Genomic DNA, 15,096 nt, shown 5'->3' on the forward strand with positions numbered 1-15,096 from the left:
ATCAGCCAGACCCATCGATGAACACATTCTCTTAATAAGCAAAACAGATTCTGGTAATCTGCCCAATGATGGTTTACTTCTATCAATGAGTTGATCTAGGACAACATTGAAGTCTCCTCCAAGAATTATGGGAAATTGTCCAACGTCATGCAACTTACTTTCCAAGTCTAAGAAAAAGTTAGGGTGATCAACATTGGGCGCATATATATTGGCAAGAATCACAGTGTGTCCTTGTATCTCTGCTAGAATTATAATCATTCTGCCCTCCTCATCTTGACCTCCCTCCTGAGCGTGAACTGGATACCTTTGCTAATCAGTATAGCTACTCCTCGACTTTTAGATGATCCTGCACTGAAGGACACGTGTCCTACCCAGTCCCTACATAATTTAACCGATTCCCGAGGACAGCAATGTGTTTCCTGCAAGAATACTACATCTTGTTTTTTAGTTTTCAGATGTCCGTATTTTTTTCTTTTTGGACAGCCCAGTCCATTTACATTCCCAGATGAGTAACATAATGTCCTCCCACAACTAGTCATAGGCAGTCTTAATAAATTTTACAGTAGGATAGTGGCCATTCGATTATAATATAAGATCCATGGTGCAACGCAAATTATATAGCTTGACAAGACAAGGAATAAGAAAAAACAAAATAATACCATACAATAGTAATATCAATAAACAGAAGACCACGGGCCAGTCTGGCACAAAAAACAACAGAGCCAGATCGAACATTATTAAAATAAAACAAACAGGAAATCTCCTAGGTCCGTGACTTGTGAAACAAGGGCAGCCTGGAAGCCCACTGCCCTAAGTGTTGTATGTAAAATTACGTTCAGATATTAGGTTAGGAAAACTTAAGAACTTCTTATACAAAAACAGAAATTGTTGGCACTAACCCAAATCTCAGCTTAAAAATGATTTGTGACGTACAGCGCCGGTACATTGAAATTATCTGTCCATGTCCAAGAACTAAACAGGTCTGCATAGACCCACCTCCCGTCTCACATACCGTTACTTTCCGAAGCAGGCGGGCAGCAAGGTCTTGAGGTTTCCAAAGCATATCCATAGCGCGCCCGGATCGCATGACGCACTGACACAGTGCCAGACATGCATCTTAGCTCCTCTCGATGTACTCCATTGCTTTTCCAGGGTCATCAAACACTCGTGGACTGTGTCCACTGACACAAATCTTCAGAAGTGCAGGATATAGCATGCCGAATTTAATCTTGCGCTCATGGAGTGCCTTCTTGCAACGCGAGAATGCTTCCCGTTTCCTTTGAGTCTCCCTCGAGTAATCCGGGAAAATCATAACTTGCTTGCCGTCCCACGTCAGACGATTCTTTTCCCGTGCAGCTTCCAGAATGGCTTGGCAGTCTTTGTATCGTAGCGCGTGCCACAATTGTTCGACCACGAGACTTTTCCCCCGCTTCCACACGTTCCCGATCCTGTGAGCGCGGTCCATCTCGATCCCACCCGGGGTTGACGGATGCCAAGAGCTCTGAGATAAACTCGTTCAAGAATGCAGACACATTATTCTTTTCAGCCCCCTCGGTTATTCCAACGAATCTAAGGTTGTTGCGTCGGGATCTGTCTTCAGCTGCGGCCAGCCTGTCGGTCAGCAGTTGTATATCCTCTTTAGTGGCTGCCGGCCGGTCTTTTGCGTTGATGTTAGCTTGCTCGTCTTCTAGCTTACTCACTCGGTCCTCCACTTCCGTAATGCGAGAAATTAGGGAAGAGAGCTTTGTATCCACGGAGCTCAGAGAACGGCGAATTTCTTTCAGATCCGCCGTTTCTTCTAATATCTTACTCAGCATCCCGTGAATCTGGGCCATTTGAGGCTGGTCGGGCTCCGCCCGTGTTTAGCTGTGGCATCTTTGCTAGCTGCTCCTCCCTTTGTGCACATGTTGAGCTGAGTCTGTGCGCCGAGCGAAGTTTTCTTTGTTCACTGTTACTACCAGAAGACAAACTTTTGCCTTCCTCAGACATGTTGAGTTCAGCGTAGAATTAGCGAAAAATACCTATATCTGAACTTATTTTCGGATATATAAGAATGTTAACCCAGAAAGCCGGGGCACAAGTTTCAAGCTGCCATCGCTTGTCCCTCGCGTCACGTGACTCCAACTGAGCTGTGAGATATAAGGCAGACACTGTAGGAAACTCCTCACTTCACTCTCTTCATCTGAGCAGGCTGTCAGCTCCACTGGTTTCTTCTCTGATTGGAGTTTCAGCACTTCCAGGAGGATGGAGCTCTTTCTCTCTGAGAGGTTTATGGTCCAGACTGCAGGAGCTGACTGGAAAACTGACTGTAATGATGGAAGGAGACTCAGACCTGATTCAGTCTCATAGTTCTTCAGGTGGGAGTACAGATCCAGCAGGAAATCACTCTGATATTCATTAATGGTGTCATCATCCTCATCATAATAATCATACCCCCGGTCTCTAATAGGGAATGTTTCATATCTGCACACGGATGATAACAGCTCCAGAGTCTTCTCTCCTGTCAGCTGTTCTCTCTCTGCTGCACAGAACAGATTCACAAAGAACCTGACTCCTTCAGATCGATCTGACCACCGATGAACACTGAAATAATAAAAGGAAACATTTTGTGATGAATTGATCTCAGCTGCATAAATACAACAACACACTGCTGATGGACTCCATCTTGAACATGTCTGTCCTGTATAAAATGATTAATCTAATTTAACTTTAACCCTCCTGTTGTCCTCGGGTCAAATTCAAACCATTCATAAAGTTTCTTTATCAGATATTTGGGTTTCTTTCAAACAAATTGTCCAAAATAACGTGGATGGTTCCATAAAACACTCTTCACAAGTGAAGTCAAGGATAATATCTCTAACTCATTGAATTTTGGTTGTTTTATAACATTTTATAGCATTATCCTGACTAAACTCTGACATAACTGTGAGGATTTATTACCTTTGTTTTTCTGATCTTAACTGTCACTCAAAATCATTCATAATTTCTGCTTTTATTCTAACACAGAGATGTGATAATTTCATATGAATGAGGTTTATTAACCATGAATTCCAAAAATGATTGTTCAACTAGTGTTAATACATTGGTTCTAGTGGTGAATATACTGGTGGTAATGGGGAAAAGTGCCAAAATCGTTATAAAAAAGCAACAAAAACTTAAAACCGGTGTCTACAAAGTATTAATTTTGACCCAGGAGGACAACACAAGGGTTACACACATCTTCCATCAGAGCAGAACATCATTTTAGGACTTTTACGAGAAGCCCCTGACTGCAGACCTCAATGTGGGCGGGGTTAAACGTTTAATTCTCCAGCATTTGACCCTGTCATTTCATCGTAATATCAGAGTGAATTCAGCGGTATGCACCCACGCTTTGGACAGCCCTTTTCAAACAATAAGTAGTGGGAGTAAGTTTGTGACTTTTGTAGTTGTTTAGTTTTAAAAAACCAATTAAAAAAAGCTGGTTATGTCTATTTTAATGTTTCTGCACAAGTTAGCAGGCTGAGGTTGCGATTAGATGGCTAACGCCCTTCTTTAACTGTCTATGCTAGCTCTCATTAATCTGAAAGTGTGGAATATTTTCATTGAAGGACAATGTCACAGTCGTCATGTGCCATGGACGGTCGCTGAATCATCTGCAACCAGGAGATGAGGGAGCTCAGATCCACAACACCTAGCACATCCTTTGTTTCTTGCCCCCCAGGACTAGCGCGGCTAGCGACCACTGGCAGGTGCTAGCGCCACGACATCCGTGTGGATAAAGCTGTAGGTCTGTCTTCAGTGTAGATCTGTCTTCAGTGAATGAGCCCGCAACTCAACCAGTGGTCTTCTGTTTTAGCGAGTTTTATTGTGTAGGACCGCCAGAGGAACAATAGGGTGTGTGAAGGCGATCTGTCTGTATTGTACTATGTCGTTATATGAGATATATGGTTTCAAATAATCAATTTATAATGATACAGAGCTGCAGGCGCATTTCTATATCAGCTGTTACTGTTGACAAGTTTTTTCCCCTCGTGGTTTTCTCTTGTTATGGCCAAGAGCTTGTTAATGAGATTTATTTCCTTTTGTTAAACATGATTATAACATGAATTATTATACTATAGTAACAGCTTGTCTCGGTAGAAATAACTTCATTCTTGTTTTACAGGCAGACGTTATGTGGTTGATTCAAACTGTTGGCAGTGTGGTGAAACTTAAAACAATCAAATCCCTCCTGAGGAAACCCATTTCGGCGCTTGTACCCTGGATCTCGTGCTTCTTTCGGTCATGACCCCAGCCTTCATGACCATAGGTGAGGGTAACGAAAATTGCCCGTAGAACGAGACTTGCTTCTGGCTCAGCTCTCTTTTTCCGTCACAACGGTGCGATAATGGAATGTTACCGCACCGGCTGCTCCGATTTCCGACCAATCTCACCTCCATGTTCCCTCACTCGCGAACAAGACCCAAGGTACTTAAACTCCTTCACTTGGGGTAAGGACCACTCCCCCCCGAAGAAAGCCTCTTCAGTCGGTTTCCTGCTGAGAACCATTGCCTCAGATTTAGAGGTGCTGATCCTCTCCCAGCCGCTCACACTCGGCTGCGAACCGATCCATGAGTCCTAAAGGTCACAGACCGATGACGCCATCAGACCACATCATCCGCAAAAAGCACGATGAGATCCCAGCCACCGAACTGAACCCCCCTCCACGCCCCGGCTACGCCTCGATATCTGTCCATAAATATTACAAACGGTGGTGACAAAGCGCAGCCCTGCCGGATGGCCAACCCTCACCTGAACGAGTCCGCCTTACTGCCGAGAACCCGGACACAGCTCTCGCTTTGGTCACAGAGATTGGATGGCCCTGAGAAGGACCCCCTCACCCCATATTCCCGCAGCACCTCCCACAATTTCCCCGGGGGACCCGTCATACGCCTTCTCCAATCTACAAACACACTGTAGACTGTTTGGTATACTCCCAGGCCCCCTCCAAGATCCTTGCAAGAGTAAAGATCTGATCCGTTGTTCCACGACCAGGACGGAATCCGCATTGTTCCTCTTCAATCAAGTTCTACTATCGCCGAACCCTCCTTTACAGCACCTTGGAGTAGACTTTACCAGGAGGGCTGAGAAGTGTGATACCCCTGTATTGGCACACCCCTCTGGTCCCCCTTTTTGAAGAGGGAACCACCACCCGTCTCCACTCCTAGGCACAGTCCCAGACTTCCACGCAAGTTGAAGAGGCTTGTCAACCAAGACAGCCCCTCCACCCAGAGCCTTCGTTTTTCTGGACGATCTCATCAATCCCTGGGGCTTTGTCGCTGTGGAGTTGTTTTTTGACTACCTCGCGACTTCCACCAGGAAATTGACGACAATCCCCCATCATCCCCGCTCTGCTCCACCAAAGAGGGCGTGTCACTGGATTTAGGAGTTCCTTAAAGTGCTCCTTCCACCGCCCTATACCCTCCCAGTTGAAGTCAACAACGTACCATCCTTACTGTATACTCTGGATGAGTCCCCGCTTCCCCCTCCTGATGTGGCAACGGTTTTCCAGGAAGCCCTTGGTGCAAACGAAAGTCCTTCTCATATCGTCTCCGAACTTCTCCACACACCCGCTGCTTTGCCTCTTGTCACGGCAGCTGCAGCCCTTCGGGCCCGTCGGTACCCTGCAACTGCCTCCGAGTCCTCCGAGACAACATATCCCGAAAGACTCCTTCTTCTTCATTTGGACGGCTTCCTGACCACCGGTCCACCAGGGTGTTCGTGGTTACCGACCCTTGAGGCACCTAAAACGCTAAGACCACAGCTCGCCCCGCAGCTTTAGCAATGGAAACTTTGAACATTGTCCACCAGGTTCAATGCCCCCAGCCTCACAGGATGTCCGAAAAGCTCCCGCCGAGGTGCAGTTGAAAGTCTTTCGACAGGGGCCTCCTCCAGAAGTTCCCAGTTTACCCGCACTATCCGTTGGGGCTTACCGGTCTGTCCAGGTCGTCCAAGTCCTCCCCCCCCCTGACCCAACTCACCACCAGATGTGTTATCAGGTTGACGCTCTGCCCCTCTCTCACCCGAGTGTCCAAAACATACGGCCCCCAGATCAATGAAACGATTATAAAATCGATCATTGACCTTGGCCTAGGTGCTCTGGTACCAGTCCACTTGTGAGCATCCCTATGTTCGAACATGGTGTTTGTGATGGACATCCATGACTAGCACAGGTCACCACAACCAGACAACCACTCTGGTTTAGATCAGGGGGCCGTTCCTCCAATCACGCCTCTCCAAGTATCTCCATCCACAATTAAAATGAAATGTGAAATATTCTGCCTCATGTTATGAGCAGAACTAAACCAGGTTTTGGGGAACAAATACGGGAGATGGTGGTGCAAAGTTCTCCTGGCAAACTTTCCTATGATGTAAGTGTCTATAAAATTATTAAGGCTTCACTTTATATTTTAACATCAATTGTCTCAATGATAATTACATTACATGTGTTGTATAATGAATGATATCACTGACTCACATAGATCTAAAGAGGAGATGGCCAAAAACAGGAAAAGATGACGTGAACATCAATATTTCATTAACATTTTTACTGTTTGTCTGCTAGTTTTTTGTTCAATATTTGTTGTTAAATTAAAAAAACAGTATGATGGAAAGGGAAAGGATGACTTTCTAATTACCTTTCAATACCAACAGGAGCAGACTCAATAGACTGATCAGGAGAGTGAGCCCTGTCCTGGACTGTCCTCTGGACCCCATAGTGAAAGTGGGGGAGAGAAGGTTTAGCTAAGCTGACATCCATCATGGACAACACCTCCCACCCCTACATGACCCCCAGTGTAAGAAGGAGAAGTACCGCAGGTCCTACATCCTGGCCGCTGTCAGACTCTACAACCCCTGCACTACCTGATAATAGTTTTAGATTTTTTTTTTCCTTTACTCCACACACTTTCTGTATATCTTTATTATCTGTATTTATATTTTTCCATTACAAGTACCTCACTTTTTCAATATTATTTATGGTCACAAGTAAATATAATCTATATTATGGTTACCTACTTTTGCTTGTATACTCTAATTACATATTCAATTTAATTTTAACGTCACTTACACCGCAATATTGTTTCTTGTACTATGGCAACCGCACTTTACAAAACCTTTATTTGATGCCACTTTACTTTCAGTCTACCTTCTGTTCATTGTCTACTGTTTGCCTGTTTTTCTTGTGTGTTTACTTGTTTGTTTGTTTGTTTTGCTTTTTTGCTACTGTAACAAGGAAATTTCACCGCTGTGGGATGAATTAAGTATCTAATCTAATTATTGTTGTTATTATTGTTATTATGGTTGTTATTATATATATATATATATATATGTTATTAAACTTATTTTCAGAATTATTGGTGTTATATATATATATATATATATGTATTTATATATATATTTATAGTATATATATAAATATACACATATTATATACATTATGATATATATTATAGTCTCATGATCCTTTAATTTTGATAACATTAAGAAAGTATCAGGTTACAATTGATTATGATAAATACACATTCAAATATTCTTGAAATATTCTACTTTTTTAATCATTTAATGCATCTTTATTTGTCTATGAGTGGGCGGTTGGAGACTGGGCGGGGTTAAATGTTGAGGGGCGGAGTCAAATGTTTAACTCCGCCCACATTGAGGTCTGCGGGTCTGCAGTCAGGGGTACATGACTTTTACTGACTCACAACACAAACACTGATCTGAGGATGAAATCTCTGCTGATTTGTTTCCTCTGGGTTTTGTTCACTTTATGGAATTATACTTTGTGTTTGACTTTTAAATGTTAAATAGATTCACATTATATAAATATACACAGTGGAACAACAACATCTAGACTCCATATCATGTACAATAGTTACAGAAAGTCCCATGATGCAATGCTTCTCTTTGCTCATGAGAGGACAGCCGTGTAAATAACAGTTCTTCACTACATCTGTCTCTGGTGACTCTAAATGATGATTCATAGATGTCTGAAATCTTAATGTGCTGCTCTCTGAACAGTTGGTACAACTTTCATCACCGTCAGTAAAGTTCACTCAGTCTTCAGATAAAAAGGAAGCTTGTTCCATTTTATTAATTACTGTAAATCTTTTTTTAAGACATATTATCTATTTTAGCTGTTCAAAAACAATTTATATTTATGTTTTAATGGTTTCTGTTTAAGCTGCAGAGACATTAAAAAAACAATAAAAGTTTTACCTTATTATCATGACTTTGTTTGATTTATGACAAACCTCTTCTTACAGAAGCAACATATTATTATTAAATATACAGTATTTGTCTGACTTACCTGAGCTGTGAGATATAAGCAGACACTGTGAAAACTCCTCACTTCACTCTCCTTCATCTGAGCACCTGTCAGCTCCCTGGTTTCTTCTCTGATTGGAGGTTAAGAACTTCCAGGGGATGGAGCTTCTATCTCTGATAGTTGATGGTCCAACTGCAGGAGCTGACTGAAAACTGACGTAGATGGAAGGAGACTCAGTACCTGATTCAGTCTCATAGCCTTCAGTCGGAGCACAGATCCCCAGGAAATCTCTCCGATATTCATTAATGGCGTCTTCATCACCATCATCATCCTCCTCATCTCTAAAAGGGAATGTTTGATATGTGCACACTGATGATAACAGCTCCAGAGTCTTCTCTCCTGTCAGCTGTTCTCTCTCTGCTGCACAGAACAGATTCACAAAGATCCTGACTCCTTCAGATCGATCTGACCACCAAGAAACACTGAAATAATAAAAGGAAACATTTTGTGATGATTTGATCTCAGCTGCATAAATACAACAACACACTACTGATGGACTCCATCTTGAACATGTCTGTCCTGTATAAAATGATTAATCTAATTTAACTTTAACCCTCCTGTTGTCCTCGGGTCAAATTCAACCCATTCATAAAGTTTCTTTATCAGATATTTGGGTTTCTTTCAACCAAATTACCCAAAATAACGTGGATGGTTCCATAAAACGCTCTTCACAAGTGAAATTAAGGATCAGATCTCTACTTCATTGAATTTTGGGTGTTTTATTACATTTTATAGCATTATCCTGACTAAACGTTGACATGTCTGTGATTATCCGTTACCTTTGTTTCTCTGATCTTAACTGTCAGTCAAATTATTCATAATTTCTGCTTCTTTTGTAACACAGAGATGAGATAATTTCATATGAATGAGGTTTATTAACCATGAATTCCCAAAATTATTGTTGAAGTAGTGTTAATACATTGGTTCTAGTGGTGAATATACTGGTGGTAATGGGGAAAAGTGCCAAAATCGTTATAAAAAGTAACAACAAATTAAAAACAGTGTCTACAAAGTATTATTTTGACACTGGAGGACAACACAAGGGTTACACACATCTTCCATCAGAGCAGAACATCATTTTAGGACTTTTACTGACTCACAACACAAACACTGATCCTGAGGATGAAATCTCTGCTGATTTGTTTCCTCTGGGTTTTGTTCACTTTATGGAATTATACTTTGTGTTTGACTTTTAAATGTTAAATAGATTCACATTATATAAATATACACAGTGGAACAACAACATCTAGACTCCACATCACGTTCAATAGTTACAGAAAGTCCCATGATGCAATGCTTCTCTTTGCTCCTGAGAGGACAGCCGTGTAAATAACAGTTGTTCCTCACTACATCTGTCTCTGGTGACTCTAAATGATGATTCATAGATGTCTGAAATCTTAATGTGCTGCTCTCTGAACAGTTGGTACAACTCTCATCACCGTCAGTAAAGTTCACTCAGTCTTCAGATAAAAAGGAGCTTGTTTCATTTTTTTAATTACTGTAAATCTTTTTTAAAGAGATTCATTTACCTGTTCAAAAAATTGTTTTTATGTTTTAATGTTTTCTGTTTACGCATGGACATTAAAAAGCAATAAAACGTTTTTATCTTATATCAAGACTTTGTTGTTGTGCTCAGAGCTAACATTGTTAATATTATTAATATCATCTCATTATTCTCAAAAAAGACAGAAGACTGTGTACTGAATAATTACTGATTGGGACCTGAATTCACTCTGTTTCTACTTATTTCTCTGTAAATGGCCTCAATTAACATTTAAAACCCGGTATTATTAAGATTGTTCATGACAAACCTCTTCTTACAGAAGCAACATATTATTATTAAATATTCAGTATTTGGCTGACTTACCTGAGCTGTGAGATATAAGGCAGACACTGTAGGAAACTCCTCACTTCACTCTCTTCATCTGAGCAGCCTGTCAGCTCCACTGGTTTCTTCTCTGATTGGAGTTTCAGCACTTCCAGGAGGATGGAGCTCTTTCTCTCTGAGAGGTTTATGGTCCAGACTGCAGGAGCTGACTGGAAAACCGACGTAATGATGGAAGGAGACTCAGACCTGTTTCAGGATCAATTTGAGTACAGGTCCAGCAGGAAATCCCACCATTTCAGTGTAAGAGGGAGTGTTTGATATCTGCACACTGATAACAGCTCCAGAGTCTTCTCTTTTCTTTTCTGTTCTCTCTCTGCTGCACTGAACAGATTCACAAAGAACCGGATTTCTTCTGAAGATCTTGATAACTTGGGCACGAAACTGAAATCATGAAGATTAAAAAACATGATGCAAGTTTTTTATTAAATAAAAATAAAACTTTTCGCTGTGATTTATAGTATGAAATCTGTTCAAGTTGAAGCTGCATGCAGAAACACTCAAATTAGATGAGACAGCTTTGTGTGAAACCAGAAATAATAATAAAAAGATTTGTTGTCAACAGATACTGTATTTTCAGGGACGATATTGATATAGATTATTAATAGTTAATTAAACAGATAACCAATATGTGTTTACACTAAAAATGAAAATCTTTTTTTATCTTTTATCTCCATAACAACGCCTCTTTTACTTCTGTTGTAGCTTCCGACTTCTAGGTTTTATTGTAGATGGAAATATAATTTGTTTGGTCTAAATATGAATGTGGATAATGTTAGTGATAGTGAGATGGTTGCTACAGTTGTCTTTCTAGTGATGAATTGGCAAAAACACGTTTTATTTCTCAGATTCACTGCTTGGTTCTAATGCCGCTGGACGCTCTTCAGTCTCTCTCTAGCTCGCTCCCCCGTATAACGTTACCGTGCTTCGGGCGGTTGTTGAGGCTCCATCTAAAACTCTGCCATTTCAACCAGCTGTTTGGAACGTAGAGATTAAATGGATTATGAATCATTTTGCAGCTGACTTCTCTATCGGCTGTTGGAACAGGAGACGTCTCTTACGTCCTAAAACCAGCCTCTGGAGACTGGACCAGCTGACTTCTCTATTGGCTGTTTGAACAATAGACGTCTCTTACGGTCTTAAACCAGCCTCTGGAGACTCAGTCACAGTGACACCATCAGCAGGTTTGAGTCGAGCTTAGACGGGCCGGTTCAGACCGCTGCATCTTTTCCCCGTGAAGTTCTAAAAAAGTTTCATCTCGTTGCAAATCTTTGGTCTTACTAACACAAAAGTTAGTTTAAATGCTTTAGGAATTCTTTAATTTAATAAAACTGACATTTTAAACATAATACACAGTCAAAAAAACAAAAACAAAACACTAATAGCTTCCTGAAGTTTTAACAGTTTGTTTGCAAGTGTTACAGACTGCTTATAGAGCTGTAGAGGAGCCAAAGTAGCACACCTTTTAATTAATAATTTATTGGTTATCGCTACATCAAAACACTGAAAATGATCTGCAAATTGTCAAATATCGGCCCCGTTAATGGGTTGATCCCTGAAAAAGATAACCATTTACCTGAGCTGTGAGATATAAGGCAGACACTGTAGGAAACTCCTCACTTCACTCTCTTCATCTGAGCAGCCTGTCAGCTCCACTGGTTTCTTCTCTGATTGGAGTTTCAGCACTTCCAGGAGGATGGAGCTCTTTCTCTCTGAGAGGTTTATGGTCCAGACTGCAGGAGCTGACTGGAAAACTGACCGTAATGATGGAAGGAGACTCAGACCTGTGTCAGGATCATTAGAGTACAGGTCCAGCAGGAAATCCCCCCATTTCAGTCTAAGAGGGAGTGTTTGATATCTGCACACTGACAACAGCTCCAGAGTCTTCTCTTTTCTTTTCTGTTCTCTCTCTGCTGCACAGAACAAATTCACAAAGAACCGGATTTCTTCTGAAGATCTTGATAACTTGGGCACAAAACTGAAATCATGAAGAAAACAAACAAACATGTGATTTAGTTTTTTTATCAAATAGAACAAAAACGTTTCTCTAAACCGTAGTAGGAAATCTGTTGGAATGTAATCTGATTCCCGACTCATTGTACTACACCTGATCAATAAAACCATGTGATCTCTGCTAGCTCCCAACTTTATCTCCCTAAAACATACCGGTTTTTCCCCAAAGAAACAATTTGGAGTTTGAGGGGGTTGCAATAAATTATGAATTATTAAGTTCACTTTCCTCTCCTTATTCCTGCTGTCTATTAAAGGAGATTGTGCCATAATCTGGGTGAATACTTAAATCTGATTGGCTATGTTTACTAAATTATATATAATTAATTATTTAATTAATGAATGAGCTGCGCATCCGCTAGCCAGCTTTAACGCCCCAGCTACGAGAGAAGCCTTGCACATTATGTTCCTGCTTCCCTTTATCGCCATAGAGATGTCAGGTCGAAGTCAGCAGTAGGCTATACTGTGTAGTTGCTTTGGGGTCCTTCTATAAGTCATTTTGGGGTACAATATGGTTTTGAAGAATTGAAGAAAGCAGCAATACCACAGGCCAAGCAATCGGCCAGTTCCAAACAGGCACATTTTCAACTGCACTGTACTAGTATCTTAAATGAGCAATTGGCTAAACTGCTTCACAGACCCGAGGCTTCTCTAATAGCTGGTATGCTAGAAAGGCCCGGCTCGCTGGATCTGGTCATGCTGATTATTTTCTATAAAATGTAACGGGGACTGATCCAGCATGGACCATTACCGGAGTGAGAGATATCAAGCACCTGTCTGAAGAAGTGAGGAAACATTAGAAAACCAGAGCACAGACCAGAACTGGAGAAGAACCTCAAGTCAGCCACTGTTGTTAAAAGGTACTGTACGTCAAAAACCATACAAAACGAACTGTTAGACAGCGTGCTGTCGGTGCTGAGGGATCACGATTTTGGAAAAAGTAAAGCGCAGATTTTATCATCATTCAAGCTGACAAGCCAACAGCGTGAGGGTGCGTGATCTTATTTGTTAACCCTTACATATCCATCTTAATGCTGATTCAGCATCAAAAAAATAAATATTTCAAAAATGTCAACATGGAAAGATAACAAAAGTCATAAACATAAAGGAATCAGCTTTGCATAAAACCACATACCCTGAGGAGTATGTGAGGCAAAGCTCAAAGAGAGACTCACCAGACTCTGGCAGACAGGAGCTTCCTTATCCCAGTTGGAGGCAGAACTTAACCTTCGTGGTCATCTTCTGCACGACTTTTACTGCCCTTTCATACAGCTTTTATTACCCCAACTGGAAGGTTGCAGCCGATTTCCATCAAGGCCCAAGTAAGCTCATCGGTCCTCTGTCCTTCACTGAGAAGAAAGATCTCCCCAAGATGCTGTGGCAGAGGGTCACACCTGTATTTAAAGAAATACACAAACCTATTCTCATTATAGAGAACAGAGTAGGAACTGTACATTTTTCACATCTACTAACTTATAATAATAAGTGAAGTTTACACATTAAAGACCAAATTAATTCTACTTAAATAGATATGTTGTAACCTAAGCAGGCTTAGTCATACCATTGGACATTTTCAAGGCATCCAAATAGTCGTGTCATTCCTTGTTCTGACACCGTGACGTCCTCAAGGTTCAGGGAGATTTTCCTCTTTGACTGAGTGACCACATAGGCCACAGCGCAGCAAGGGTAAGGATCGAGAGTCTCTCCACTGAGATCAAGATGGCAGCCCAGTTTGTCCAGAAGGTGGACGCATGCTTCAGGACACTGGGACTCATACAAACACTGGCAGAAGAAGAGTATGTCCTCCTCAAGCTCACTGTTGAAAAACGTGGTCATCAATTCCTTGAAGAACCAGTTAGATGTATTCTTGAGCTCCTGAGCTGGAATCAGACAGTTCATCAAACTGGGGCTCTTCTCATTTAACAATCCACACATGAAAGGGATCAGATGTTTCATGTGTTTCTTCTCCTCTGTGAGGCATTGCTGAAAAACGTCCTTGATTTTCTCTGGATTCTTTAAGAGCCACAGAGCTGCAAAAAACTCCTGCATTGTGTAATGGAGAAATGCATATGTGGCTTTTGTCTCAGTGTGGGCAACGTCGATAAAAAGTGCTTTCAGAAAGCAAAGGACACAGCTGTCCTCACAGGGACGTTCTGTCAAGTTCACAGTTTTTCCTTCAGTTGCATGAAAAGCAGCCTCAGCCAAAGACAGTATCTCCTTACTCTTGTTGTTGATGAAAGGATTTAGATTTCTTTTTTTTATGTTGTGGTTGTTCATCTGAAGGGAAAAACGAACGATATTGATGTAGATTTCAGTAATGGTGCATGGCTGTGGAGAGTCTTCTGGTGTCTCAAATGAAAAGCAGACAGCCACCATCAGTGCATACATTGGGACATGGCACAGAGTTAACAACTCCACGTTGGTCACAACCTTCTGTTCTTTGCCGAGCATTGCATATAAGTATGTTTTTATAGTCTGCTCACTAAAGCCTTTTACTTCCACTCTGAAAAAGTCCTCAGAAGCGAACTCTTCCTCATCATCCTGTCTGCAAGTCAAGATGAGTTTAGCATCAGGTAGTAGGTCCTTCTCTACAAGTCTCTTCAGCACTGATGAAGACAGATCTGTGACTCCATCAAAGATGAGTGTAACGTTGTCAGAGTTCAGCTTAATGTCCTGTAAGACCTCTTCTTTGCCTTCATCTGGTTCACTGAACACACTGAAGAGGAGGTCCTCCAAGCTCGTGTCCGTCCTGATGTGGGATGTTTGTCTCATGTCAAAGTAAAACATGTAATCGAGCACCTCGTTGTCTCTTTGTGCCCAGAGTTTTAACATTTCATGAGCGAGTGCTGTCTTT

General features: G+C 41.5%; 1 protein-coding gene across 1 annotated transcript; it reads right to left on the bottom strand.

Moving 5' to 3' along the window:
• Positions 1-2,125: 2,125 nt before the first annotated feature.
• LOC116674240 (protein NLRC5) lies at positions 2,126-15,090 on the bottom strand (the record flags this gene model as incomplete). Its single annotated transcript, XM_032506841.1, is given in 5 exon segments — positions 2,126-2,583; positions 10,215-10,421; positions 11,809-11,978; positions 13,525-13,636; positions 13,804-15,090. Coding segments are annotated over 5 exon segments (2,218 nt in total), but the record flags the coding sequence as incomplete, so codon positions are not given.
• Between the last annotated feature and the right edge of the window lie 6 nt (positions 15,091-15,096).

The sequence above is a fragment of the Etheostoma spectabile genome, chromosome 24, assembly GCF_008692095.1.
Source record: "Etheostoma spectabile isolate EspeVRDwgs_2016 chromosome 24, UIUC_Espe_1.0, whole genome shotgun sequence".
Lineage (NCBI taxonomy): Eukaryota > Metazoa > Chordata > Actinopteri > Perciformes > Percidae > Etheostoma > Etheostoma spectabile.